Source organism: Hoplias malabaricus, chromosome 8, assembly GCF_029633855.1.
Source record: "Hoplias malabaricus isolate fHopMal1 chromosome 8, fHopMal1.hap1, whole genome shotgun sequence".
NCBI classification, from domain to species: Eukaryota; Metazoa; Chordata; class Actinopteri; order Characiformes; family Erythrinidae; genus Hoplias; species Hoplias malabaricus.
This window is the reverse complement of record NC_089807.1, coordinates 37,090,011-37,103,573: the sequence shown is the minus strand read 5'-3', so window position 1 is coordinate 37,103,573 and position 13,563 is coordinate 37,090,011. Positions and strand designations below refer to the sequence as shown.

The following is a 13,563-nucleotide window of genomic DNA, read 5'->3' as shown; positions in this document are numbered from 1 at the left end:
ACTTTTGCTACAAGGACTTTCTAGTACATCTACCAGCAAAGAACCCAATTTATTTAGGGATTGTCATTTTTTTTAAAGTTCAGTTTTAATAATCACTGAGTGCAATTATGCTACTAAAACACTCCTGGAAGTGGTATATTCATTTGACCCATGAATAAATATATTTCACACTACTATTTAAATATTACTATGCATCTATCGGTCAGTTATACAGTAAAAACACACAACAAAGAAAACGTGTACATCAGCAGATTTAATTAAGCTGTGAAACAAAAGTCTTCCAAAATGACATGAATACAATAAAACTTTGCACGTATTGTTGTAAGGTTTGAGAATATGCACATTTTGAGTAAACAAAATATAAAAAGACAAAAACAAACAAAAGAAAAATCCTCCAGCTGTCAGTAAATGGTAATATACTAAATGATCCACCACACATCCATTCTTCATACAGTACATGGTCCGCACATATCTGAGCTTCTAAACAAGACATGAAACCTAAACGATGAGTTAATAAATCAACAATGTCACAACTTCTCATGGATTTCAAATCCACTAAGACTGCGTTACAACACTGGGCCCCCAATAACATCTCAAATATCACATACAATAAGCTCCACCACCTCCTTCTCCACAGAGAGATTTAACCCAATACTGATGGTGGTAAAGGCTTGTTTTAGACTTCTCATATCCATGATCATACTCCACTTGGATGTCCATGATAACACAGTCTCCCTGCAGGCCCACTACCAGGGCTCTTTGTTGCTCTTTAAGAGTCTGCGTTAGGTTTATCCAGTCCCTGTAGCTGCCTTCCTCATCATCTCCTCGTCCTGTACAGACAGCTCAGTGAGTTTGCGGCCCAGTCTTTCATGCAAATCCAGGTACTTGGCTACACAGCGATCCAGACACACCGCTTCACCTTTCGACAACTCTGCTTCCTTGTAGTGAGGGGGAACACATTTTCTGTGGCAGGCGTTTGTCATGCTGTAGAAAGAATAATAATAAATAGTGGTTGTAAAAGAGCAGTACTGATCACTACAAAAATGGTTTTGAATAGACTCATCCATGTACGCACATGATGGTTTGGCCTTTTAATACAGGAGGAGACTTATCATGGACACAATCTTTGTTTAATGACATGGCTGAGCATTTCAGTCTCCAAATGGCCAGTTTAGACAGCTGCGATTTCTTACCTCATAAACCTAAGGAATCGATCCCAGCAAATTACAGGGCAAGGCTTTCAAGCAAACGGCTAAAAAGGTAAATGGAGATGGAGACAGGGACTAACTGCAAATTCACAGATCTGCACATACTAAATTAAAGTGTAGTGTTTATACACTAACTTCTGATGAACAGAGATGAGTTTTTAGGAGTTTAACTGAAGGCTGGGGGGAGGGGGCTTAAATACAATGTTCATTGCCCATGAATTCTTGTCACAGTTTTTCACTGCAGTATTCCTATGAAGTGTTAGACCACTAATATTTATATGTTCTGAGATACTCTTACAGGAAGAATCTATGCAGGCAGGTGAACACAGAACCTAAGGTAAGCCAACATAACACATGGTGACTAACCCTTCTCTTGCAGATCTACCTTCCTGTAGAATTCAGCTCCTGTCTTTACAGAATCCACCTGCTCCACTCCCATATGCTTCCCTCAAAAGTCTTTGATTAGAATGAGCTGATTTAAACGTAGGTAGGAGACAACTGGAATCAGTGGTGACTTTTGAATATGGTCAGTTTCAATGTGGAAGAGATGGCTGACCTTGACATTGTCAGCAGCTACATATATCCTGAATTCTACAACTAGAAGACGATTACAGTTAGGTTGGTGTGTTTCACATTGATCTAATTCATGTGATGATATCATTGCCTGATTGCAGTTTTTTGTAAGTGACAAGGACTGGGAGAGTTTTTGGTTTTGCTTAGTTACAAGGAGATGCTGCTTTAACACATCAGCAGTGAAGAGTGGCTGTATGCTGGCTGCTCTAGACGTGATGAACATATTCATAAACTGAATCTGCTAGTCATACAAAAATATCAGCATATAGAAATACCATATCCGTAATAAATGGCTGCTTTAATTAATCTATGAGATCTAATAGAGAAACAAACGTGAGAGAAAATCTGAATCTGATATTGACATCAGCTGCTAAATCAAATGGGCCTGAGGTTTCTTGTTATTTTTCTTTGCACCTTAAATGGTGGAAGGAAAAATCGATTAGCGTGCCCTCCTGATTCCAGATAACAAAAACCCTCTGCTATGAAGCTAACCGACATCAGTTGCTATATTTGCACATTACCGGTTGTACATGTCTGCCATCATTTCCACCTCGAGCTCGGCCGCCAATTGTTGCGCTTTCATGGGGTCCATGTCGGCCGCGTCCCTCTCCGGTTTCCCCCAATTCACCGATGAACCTACAGCGGCGGTTACGATTTAACCTTCAGCACCGACAGTAGCACACGTGGGGATCATCCAGGTCCACACTACATCCGGGTCACGCACAACTCATTCATTGTAGTTTGGACTCCGTGTCGACTCTGAATCAAATTGATAAGAGCAGAGAAGGTTCAGAGGAACCGATTCGTCTTGATTAAAAAATAAACAATTAAGATACACCCAGCAAAAGCGAAACCGCACCTATGGTAGTTTTAAATCATTATAAAAACGTTATCTGAAGTAAAACATCTCTTCTCTGTCAGCTGTGTTGGTGTTGACCCCCAATATCGAGGAGTTATATATTATTTGTGGTCGGCTGTCCGAAATATTATTATTCCTTTCTATTTAAATAACAACCTACATAGGTCAAGACACAATGGCAAACACACGAATATCTTATTTAAATCGGTATTTGTATTCAGCTTCAGGTTGAACGACTCCCTATGTAACGTGTAATGCGATAAACGGGGAGTAGGGAGAATTTAGATTGTTAAAATGGCTCCCAGAAATGCTCGACTCCTGAATTGTTAGAATCGATTCACACATTTTCTATATAAACTCCATAAAGGGGAGGAACAGGAACGGCACTGGTCTTATCAACTTAAAGTAGGCTATTAATATTGAGGGATGTATAACTTTAGGAATATGCAGGATAATAGTTTAGATTTTGTATTTATAAAGGATATGGAGCATTTGAAATTATTCTTGCCAGGTTAGGCAAAATACGTATTTCAATTGTGTCCTCTTTAAGAATCAAACTTGTGTACACAAATTATTGCACGGTTTCTACAGGTCCAAAGCAAATTAAACTTATTTAGCTTGTGTACCGTATACGTGTCGTCAAAATCCTAACACATCAAGACCAAAGTTGTGGAGTCGACTCTCAAAGACCTGAATCTATGAAGAGACTCCTAATGTCTGCGCTGACTCTCGCCGTTCTCCTGTAATGTCCACACTGAGTCGCCTGGCGGCATGATTGTGTATCAAGTTTATTTCTGAAATGGCAATAACATCACTGATTTTTTTAAAATATTTGAATACACGCAGATTTCTTAACGTAAATGTCATAAGAAAAGAAAGAAAGAACACCGCAATTGCAATGATTTTCTGGCTGATGGCAACCATCTCAGAAGTATAATTTTAAATAAAACTTTTTCTTAATAATAATAAAAAAAATGTAACATATACAGATTCAAAACAAATAATAAAATTATTAATATTTTGTATTCAGAGGGACTTCAACAAACCCTCAATATTCATTAAACACGTAAAGACTGGATTCAGAGTTGGTACAAAATGAAAAGACTCCTAAATTCCTAAATTTAAAATATTTCAGTTTGTCACATCGACCTCCTCTTCCTCCTCTTCCATTTCAACATCCTCCTCAATCAGAAAGATACTGCTTTCTCTGACTGGTTCAGAATATGGAAAATCACTGGGAGAGCTTGAGACAACATCCACAAATTCATCCTCTTCTTTATCACAATTCTGAGCTTCAGTTTCATTGCAGATAGATGTGTGAAGTGCTTCTTTGGCTGTGATAACTGGGGGATCACCTGTAAAACAACAAATTAGAAAGCTCTTTCGCAAAAATTGATTTCAACAAATAAAATAAATAGGTTTAAATAAATACGTGCATGCCTGATATACATTTACTAAATAGTTCATGCTCCTTAATTTCTACTAAAAAAGATCAAAACACTAGTTTCCTAAGATCACACAGTGTTTTTCTCACTAAAGCACAGCAGCTGCATTATCAAGAACAATATGCTTGGGTGGAGTTTTCTTCTCTTCCGATGTTAGATAAGATTTGGTGTACATAACTAGCACTAAGCCAAGTGTTTTTGACAAAGACTTGCTCAAAATAGGAAGCCATGTTTATCCTCATATCTATCCTCTAAAGAAAAAAAAAACAGCAAGGAATCTTATCTAACCATGGCTGCATTCTTCAAATTTGACTTCAGAAGTATGTTGTAAGTTGAGCAAGGTTTATGTGTGTAACTTTGCACAAGTAACATCTTAAAATCGAAATGTTATTTTAGTGTGATGTTTGGACCGAATCACTGGATGCAAGATGGGAACACAGCCTGGAGGGGGCATGAACTGTAAATCATTAATTCATTCATTCATTGTCTGTAACCACTTGTCCAGTTCAGGGTCGTGGTGGTCCAGAGCCTACCTGGAATCACTGGGCGCAAGGCAGGAACACACTCTGAAGTGGGAGTCAGTGCTTCATCGGGCGACACACTCACACAATCACACCTATGGACACTTTTTCCACCTACCAACGTGTTTTTAGACCATGGGAGGAGACTGGAGCACCCAGAGGAAACCCACACTGACACGTGGAGAACACACCAAACTCCTCACAGACAGTCACTCGGAACGGGACATGAACCCCAAACCAAAGATCACTGGAGCTGTGACAGCAACACAACCTGACAACACCATGTCGCCCCAGTTGCCATTCCCTCGATTGTTTTTTTTTAAAGCATGGCCCCTCCAAGGCGCTGTTTTTTTAATACTAGTGATGATGGTACAAAAAAATAATGAAATCTCAAACCACTTTGCTTGTTGCATGTGTTTTTTTAGAGCACATTCTAAATAGTAACAAAACGGTCCTGCTGTTGTACCGAGTATGGCACTTCCCCCTATTGAATGTGTATTAATGTGCATTTAAATTTCATAACAGTACATTTCAAAAACACAACAGCATTACCTTCATTTGATGACATTTGAGACGGTTGTCCCCTTGGTTCCATACTGTAAGCAACAGAAACCCGTTCCTCTTTGTCAGTCTTTTCACTGGGCCGGAGAGAAGCACCTGCCTCCTCTCCTTGACCTTCAGCAGACATAGCAGCGCTCTCTTCCATCATTTCTACCTTAATATTGTTTATCTCAACTCTTTGTTGTTCATTCCCTCTTTGGAAGTCCATAACATCACCTACTTCCATTTCTTCATTCCAATCCACTACCTCTTGGTTCCAAATGTGGCTTTTTACACTTTCTGCGAGATGGAAATCCTCAGTTTGGTTTGATGTTACCTCTTTATTTGCAGAGACTTTAGGTGATTTGCATTGTTGATTAATTTCCACCTTACTACCAAAGGTGTTCACTAATGGAACAGTACACAAATGAGAACTAAGAGTAGGCTGAATGGAGGAATTGCCTGTGTATTTCACCTGATCTGCTTCTGTTCCAGTCTTTCCATCAACCAAGCACTCATTAGTATTTTCAGATGACAGTTTTAATTGTTCACTGCTTACAATGAATGTTGAATCAATGTTTATGCATTGACTTAGGCCCAGAACTTCCTCTATTTTATCATTTACTTCCACTCTTGTCTCACATTTTCCAGCTGAAGTGTTCTGTTCCTGTGCACTGTTGTCCATCAACTTTCTTCCCCTTGTGTTATCTTTCTCTGTGAGTTTTCTGAGCTTCTTGATAATGTGTGGTAGTGAGGGACCAGCTTTCCTTTTCCCTTCCTTTGTCTGAGAATTCTCGGTTTTGCATAAACTTGACTTTAGTTGCTGGTCAATGGGTGGAAAACGACTAGTGACAGTGGCTCCTGCACTAAAAATGGTCTGGTGGAAAACCTGATCAATAATACTTGTTCCTTTAGCTTGAACAGCCTGCTGGTTTGGTTGTATGGCTTCATTTCTGGTCACATTATCATCATCAGTATTTTCCTTAATCCCAGCTGAGGCATTTTTCATAGTAGGCTCTAATGTTGCATTTTCTTCACATCCATTGGCTATCTCATTTACTGCTCTCTGCAAATCACGGTGCTCTGCTGAATGTGTTGATTTTGCAGTGTGTTCATCCAAGTCATGAGTAAGGTGGTTGTCAGACATGTCTCTGGTAAAATCATCTTGATCTCTGCTCTTGTGAGATTTACTTTTCCAGAAGCTTGTTAGCTTACACTTAGAATTCTCATCACCGAGTTGTGTGGTACTGATGCCTTCACAAATCTGATTGTTAAGAATCGGGCGTTTTCTCATATCCTGCCCTAATTGTCCTTTGCTCTTCTCCTCAGTGCAATCTTCATTTGCTTCATTCAGAGATGTTGCAACATGCTGCTTTTTATAATGATGAGTACATGAAGTGTTCTGTTGGCTAGTATTTCCAGGAACTGGCTGAGGCTGTGGGAAAGAATTCTTGGACTTCAAACCTGTTGTCAAGGTCACAGCTGATGCAGAAACGAATGGAGACTTAACTTTTTGTCTGCGTTCTTCATTAAAACTCTCAGTCTCTCCCTCTTTTGACACAAGAGGTGAAAGACATCTTGGGAGTCTCATCTCACTTAAATTAGTGCCTTCATCAGAAGTGGTGGCATGAAGAAGGATTGACGTGTGATGTGTTATATGAGGAAAGGGCTTAGGAAGATTTTTATCCCTCCAAGATTCAGTTTCAGAACCCTGTTTGCCTGTTGCTGAATGGTCTGCATTACTGTGGGTTTGTAAGACTGTATTCCCTTTGTCTAAAGAATCCTGGGCCACATTGCTTGTGGCTGCAGCTAAGCTTTCATAATTCCCATTTATGTCGTTAGTTTGTTTCACAGACTTCACATAATGATCTGTAGTCCAAAAGAGGTTATCCAAAACATTCTTCAACTCGCCTACATTTTGGCTTGGCACCTCAAGACTTGCAGAACCAAAAGGAATGCTGGACATTAGGCTCTTTTCTGAGGTGGAACTCTGCAATATTACTGGTGCACCAGAATCCTTCTGAGATGTAATACAAGCAGACGTAATGGGAAATGTTGAATGACTTGACACTGAAGACACATCCTTGAGCTCCACAGATCCAAACTTGGAATGTTTCTCAGAATACTGAAACCCTAGACAACAAAAATGATGGTCACTGATGAGCACAGACAGAGTTATGTTAGAGGTAAAAAGGGTTATCTATAAAGAATTGTAAAGTCCCAGTGAAGTTAGTGTGACATTGTCCACCATTTTGTGATTCAGATAAAACAAATCATGCATTCCATCCAGAACTAGGAACTTAGGAGCTGTTCTGATCATATGACTCAGTTCAGTAACTGGAATAGGACAAAACTGAGGGCTGGTTCTAGGTCACTGAGAACTAGATTTATAACTATAAAACATTTTGCTCTGGACCAGTGGAGACAAAATTCAGTTTTAATGAGTATAATATTGTTATTTAAGATCTACACATGCAGAAAAGTGTACAATATACAGGTGCATCTCAGTAAATTAGTATATCATCAAAAACTTATTCCAGTAATTCAATTCAAAATGTGAAACACAGATTTACTACAAACAGAGTGATCTATTTCAAGCATTTATTTCTTTGAATGTTGATGACTATGAAAAGACAATGAAAATAATTTTGGGTTATCTCATAAAATTAGAATAATCAACACAAAACACCTGCAAAGTTTTTCTATGCCTTTAAAATTGTCGCTTATTCTGGTTCAGTAGGCTACACAATCATGGGGAAGACTGCTGACTGCTGACAGATGTCCAGAAGGCAGTCATTGACATGCTCCTGCTATTTCCAAGTATATTAATGGAAAGTTGAGTGGAAGGAAAAAATCTGCACAAGCAACAGGGATAACCGCAGCAATGAAAGGATTGTCAAGAAAAGGCCATTTGTAAATTTGGGGGAGATTCACAAGGAGTGGACTGCTGCTGCTTCAAGAGCCACCACACACAGACGTATCCAGGAAATGGACCACAACTGTCGCATTCCTTGTGTCAAGCCTCTCATGACCCAGAAACAATGCCAGAAGTGTCTTACCTGAGCCAAGGAGAAAAAGGACTGGACTGGTACTGTGTCCAAAGTCTTGTTTTCAGATGAAAGTAAATTTTGTATTCATTTGGAAATCAAGACCCCAGAGTCTGAAGGAAGAGTGGAGAGACACACAATCCAAGTTGCTTGAGTTTAGTGTGAAGTTTCCATAATAAGTGATGGTTTGGGGAGCCATGTCATTGGCTGGTGTTGGTCCACTGTTATATCAAGTCCAAAGTCAGCACAGCCGTCAAACTGGGAAATTTTAGAGCACATCATGCTTTCCTCTGCTGACAAGCTGTATGGAGATGCAGATTTCATCTTCCAGCAGGACTTGGCACCTGTCCACACTGCCAAAAATACCAATACCTGGTTGAATAACCACAGTATCACTGTGCTTGACTGACCAGCAAATTCGCCTGACCTAAACCCCATAGAATCTATGGGGTATTGTCTACAGGGAGATGAGAGACATCAGACCCAACAATGCAGTCGAGCTGAAGGTCACTATCAAAGAAACCTGGGCTTCCACAACACCTTAGCAGTGCCATGCCATATTGATGCAGTATATCATGTAAAAGAAGCCCTGACCAAGTATTGAGTGCATATACTGTACGTACTTTTTAGTAGGCCAACATTTCTGTATTAAATACAATTATTTAAATTGGTCTTATATAATATTAAAATTTTCTGAGATAATGACTTCTGGGTTTTCATTGGCTGTAAGCCATAGTCATCAACATTAAAAGAAATTGATAGTGATCACTCTGTAATGAATCAACACGAGTTTCACTTTTTGAACTGAAGTACTGAAATAAATGAACATTTTGATATTCTAACTTATTAAGATGCACTTGTATATGATTAAAAAACTTCATGAAGTGATCCCAAATTACAATCGATTATGACAAAGTATCACAACAAGTGTGTATGCCATTTTACCTGCTTCTCCTTGATGAGAGGAGACTGTTAAAGCTGATCTCTTAGCATCATGGAATCCCCCAGGCCCTAGATTATGGTCACACACAACCAAGCAGGGAGCAGTAGCCTCACACTGACCCATTTTTGAGTGTGGTTCTGGTGATGCACGTTTCCTACTCCGATGATTAATGTCATTGCTTTTATCCTCTGACACTGAAGGCAAGATGTTTAGTCCCATCATAACCATATCCTCAAACAACCTCGCAATATGCTCATCAGACTCTTCAGCTGGAGTTGCATCTGACAATGGAGATGGCACTTGCAAAGGGGAGGAAAGAGGAGTGGTATCAGTAGCCTGGGGATCAGACTGCTCTGGAATGGGGTTAGTAGGGGTGGCAGGAGGAGACATTGTCAGATCAGAGGGGGGTGTGAGTGTTATGGTTCCATGATTCTGATGCGTGTACATGGGAGAAAAGCTCAGAACAACTTCAGGGTGGTGTCTTTGTGGCTGTGAGAGTGTGGCACAATCCTGAGGAGAATGTAGGGGTATGAAATGAGTAAAATACAAAATGGTTAGACACTGATATTACAATTAAGATAAATATTGTTTTATTATATCCAGAATTCTACAAATAATGGACTTTAAATCTCCTTAAAATATTTAATTATTAGTAAAGATGTGATGGTTACAAATCATCCTAGCATAAATTAGGAACTAAAAATAGCTGGTACCTCATTGTGTTTGTGAGTCTCTCCAGGCCTGTCATCACCACTCCCTGAAGCAGAGGATCCATCAGCTCCAGTTTCCTCTTGGACACTAACTATCTCCCACAGTGCCTCTCTTCTTATTCTCTTTAGCTTTATCTTTAGGGAGATGTGTGTCTCTCTCTGCTGTTTGAATCCAGTACTGCTCTGGAAACCAAGTTTTTCCACTAGTTTACGAAAATTTTTCCCTCCAGTTTGTTTCACACTGTCCAACACTCTGGAGTTCAGAAGTTCAGACCGGACCTCATCAACAATCAGTGTTTGTCTCTGACACATTTTTCCCAGATGGCCTACATTCCTAGGAATCTGTCTCCTTTCCTTTTGTACTTGCTGGCAACACTTGGAGTGCACAGGATCTGGTTCTCCACTGAGACCGGAGGAAGCAGTGACACATTTTATACAATCAAGTCCAACAGCTGAAGTGCTGGTTCTCAATTCACAAGGCTGAGAAGCTAATTTGTCAAGTTGGTAAATGGACCGGTCAGACACAGGGCAAACAAGGTGAGCGTCAGGATTGTCTGTCTGAGTCTCTGAATCTGTAACATTTGTGTTTTCTAGTAAGATCTGCACATTTTCATCATTCTTTTCCCCTTCTGTTTGCAGTCCAACATCCCTCAATCTCATAGCTTTTTCAATCTCATGCACATTCAACCTGTCTATCAAGTTACCGAAGCCGAGCCTGTGAGCTACATCAATCACATTCTTATGTTCAACAAGCCCCTCCCCTTCCATTTCCCCAGAGTATATAAACCCAACCAGCTTCAGCAGGGCACGGGAACATACTGCATTGAGCCTCACAAGTCTACTATGCCCTATTGGAAGTGCAGGGAAGTTGGTGAGAGCTCTTGAAAACACTGGGCTTAGAGCAGACAACACACAGCTATGTACAGGAATAGATACCCCTACAAAAGGAAGAGCATAAAATGAGAAGTCACCGAAATATAAACAAATTAACAAACATTCCCTTGAAATTGCAAAGACCTTCCTGAAATAGGAAATACATCTGCAAAACAACTTTATGATTTAGTATCTCTTAAAGTACAAGTTCAACTTACCTTAATATTACATATAATTCATAACCCATAAGAACAAAAAGATATTAAATGTCATTTTGTATAAAAATAAATTAGAGGTGAAGTATTTATTTTACATCATTAAAGGCATTAAAGCTGTATTCCAAACTTGCAGTATGGGGCACTACCAAGTTCATTACATCGTATGGATTGTGTAGTCAGAGCTACACAGATAGCAATTAGTGCCTCCCAAATGTCGGAAATGCCTGCATGTCTATTATGGCCCAGATTTGGTCTTGAATGACAGCATTGACCCAGGGTGAGTTTGGCTGCCTCAAAAGCAACAGGTCTACTTTATATGGGCTAGATGTGTTGTGGAGCCAATTTGGCCCACATGCTGTAACCCAAATCAGTTTATGAGATTTGGCACACGTCCGGCCCCTGCAACACCTGCCAGGGTAATAACTGAGCACTAAGTGCCAAAAGTGAGAGATTTGGCCCAAATGTGTCTGCTATCTGGGTAGGAACAAGGAGTGCACAGGAAACTGATTATTTTGTTAACTGTTCCAGCTGTCAGTGAACACTGAATTTGTATTTGCTACAAGGCAACATTGGTAAGAAATAATGATTTTTTTATAATGATAAAACATTCCTTATTTCAACATTTGGTTCATAACAAGCTTATACTGCAGATCATCAACTTTTTTAAATTTGATAATAGCTGAGTCCTCTTTTTCTTCCTTCCCTCCCTGTGTTTAATCAAATACTCATTCAACTCCAAATAATTAAATATGTAAATACACAAGAACACACATTGCCTTGTACATCATTAGCATGTAACATTTCTTCTAAGAACCAGATAAGCATTTGTCCTCTCACCCTCTGTCTGGAGCAGTGTATCACAGTGTACACCGGCTCTCTGCTGTTTCTGAAGTCCACGAAGCAAATGCAGGGCAAAGTCCGGCTGTCTGTACCTCCACATCCTGAGAGCTTCAATTCAAATGAATAGAATCATTATAAGTAACATTAATTTGTTCATTATATTTGCCCAAAACCAGCCTTTAAAGCACTAGAAAGGATACACACTGAATCTAATTTCAAATATTCATTACTACTTTTTTCTGCTTTGCTAGCAGATTGCAACTGAAATAATATATAAACCTATATCAAAAAAGAGATGTTTGCTGTCAGTCCAAGAGGGTTATACCTCTGTTTTTACTGTACACTAACGTCCATTTTATCAGCTCCACTTTGTAACTCTACAATTGCTAACTGCACCAATGAGGTCCATGGTGTTAAAAAGCGGGAAAAAAAATCTTCAGGCTAAAATCACAAGGTCAAATTTTTCATTCCTCCTTTAAAATCACGCCTATGACACAAAACCCAAATTAAATAAGAGATTTTGCCCAAAACACACTGACTGAAAATGGCGAATTCCCACTGGAAGGAGAGGAAGAACCGTTGCTAAATAACGACCGTTAACTCAGGTTTAACGGAGACGATATAAAGAACTATGAGATCTGTGTACCTACCCTAGCACGACGTCCAAAAGGAAACCTGAAACAAATGAGCTGCTCAAGTAACCACAGGTGCTAGTTTAGTGACCAGTGCCAACAACAGGCGTAAACTTAACACGATCCGAAAAGCTTTCTCCCTATCGCTACATATTTTTAGGCCTCAACGGTAAACGGCCGAGTCAGTGTAAAGGCCTAGTAGTATTTCATATTTTTTTTTTAAATCACGCTTGAAGCATATTTTAAACTACAAAGTGTTTGTCGATTAACGAGAATGAAGCGGACACATTTTTTTCCACTTTAAATACTACAGCAGTGATGTAATGCATTAAAATTAAGTGTAGAAAATTATGTTTAAGCATGTTTAAGCAGTGTTCGGTTTACAATGAATATCTCATTTTAGTCGACTTTTCCATTCCACCTTAAATGAAATATAATAGTACCTTTTCAGGTGGAGAGCGAAATAGTTGGTTATACCAAGCCACAAAAATGTGAGAAGTATTTAACATTTCAAAAATGTAATATAGGGAAGCTTAGTTTGTGTCATTGTTGCTGGCAAAGGAGGACGCCATTTTATTTAGTGTGAGTTAATTGTCAGCCGTAATTCTATATTTTCTGTTTAAGCTGATTGAACAAGTGAAAAATATCTAGTTCGATCTAAACATTTTTGTGACTTACCTCACTTACCGATTCATACTCATCGTCTGGAAGTAAGATTTGTCCACTGGCACCATATTTGGTTTTTATTCAAAAGTAGCTAATTAATGCCCCTCTGCTATTGTGGTTCACGGCCTAGCCACCAGAGGACGCACATCCCGAATCACGGCCACTGCGCTATTGAGTACTGGTCAATGTCAAACACAAACCTCAACTTAAAATACATAAATATATGATAAAAATGCAACTCCTCAGTCCCAGGACTATTTTTTTTCTAACATGGTTTCTCAGAAACAATGTTGATATTATGTTTAAATATATATTTCTTATTTTGCTTTAGTTTTGTACTAGTTAGAAAGTGAAATAAACTGCTAATGCTAATCACACAAGATCATGTTATGGTGTTGTGGATGGAAGAGGACCATAATCTTGATATTGAGGAGACCCAGATGTTACTTATACAATGTTTATCTTACAATAGACTTTATTTACAAGAT

General features: G+C 39.2%; 2 protein-coding genes across 7 annotated transcripts; both read right to left on the bottom strand.

Annotated features, from left to right (window-relative positions):
• Positions 1-243: 243 nt before the first annotated feature.
• On the bottom strand, positions 244-2,436 carry timm10 (translocase of inner mitochondrial membrane 10 homolog (yeast)). The gene is made up of 2 exons (XM_066679416.1): positions 2,303-2,436; positions 244-984 (listed from the first exon to the last, which is right to left on the bottom strand). Exons 1-2 carry the CDS (start codon positions 2,371-2,373, stop codon positions 789-791), a joined length of 267 nt encoding a protein of 88 aa, XP_066535513.1. The 5' UTR covers positions 2,374-2,436; the 3' UTR covers positions 244-788.
• LOC136705705 (uncharacterized) lies at positions 2,411-13,230 on the bottom strand. Of its 6 annotated transcripts, none has more exons than XR_010804075.1 (7): positions 13,097-13,230; positions 11,775-11,885; positions 9,850-10,784; positions 9,139-9,646; positions 5,159-7,279; positions 3,267-3,995; positions 2,411-2,540 (listed from the first exon to the last, which is right to left on the bottom strand). XR_010804075.1 is itself a non-coding variant. In XM_066679415.1 (6 exons), the coding sequence occupies exons 2-6, from the start codon at positions 11,875-11,877 to the stop codon at positions 3,772-3,774; spliced, it is 3,891 nt and encodes a 1,296-aa protein (XP_066535512.1). In that variant the 5' UTR covers positions 11,878-11,885; positions 13,088-13,219; the 3' UTR covers positions 3,129-3,771. The 6 variants fall into 6 exon arrangements, 1 of the variants encoding a protein (XP_066535512.1); XR_010804071.1 differs by having other exon boundaries at positions 13,088-13,219; XR_010804074.1 differs by lacking the exon at positions 13,097-13,230 and adding an exon at positions 12,853-12,965.
• Between the last annotated feature and the right edge of the window lie 333 nt (positions 13,231-13,563).

Coding starts and splice junctions, on each gene's coding strand:
- timm10 (XM_066679416.1), bottom strand. CDS start 2,373: ATGGACCCCATGAAAGCGCAACAATTGGCGGCCGAGCTCGAGGTGGAA. Junction 985..2,302: donor ATGGCAGACATGTACAACCG/GTAATGTGCAAA, acceptor TTCTTTCTACAG/CATGACAAACGCCTGCCACA.
- LOC136705705 (XM_066679415.1), bottom strand. CDS start 11,877: ATGTGGAGGTACAGACAGCCGGACTTTGCCCTGCATTTGCTTCGTGGA. Junction 10,785..11,774: donor TACACTGCTCCAGACAGAGG/GTGAGAGGACAA, acceptor TTCCTTTTGTAG/GGGTATCTATTCCTGTACAT. Junction 3,996..5,158: donor TCAAATGTCATCAAATGAAG/GTAATGCTGTTG, acceptor GTTGTTTTACAG/GTGATCCCCCAGTTATCACA.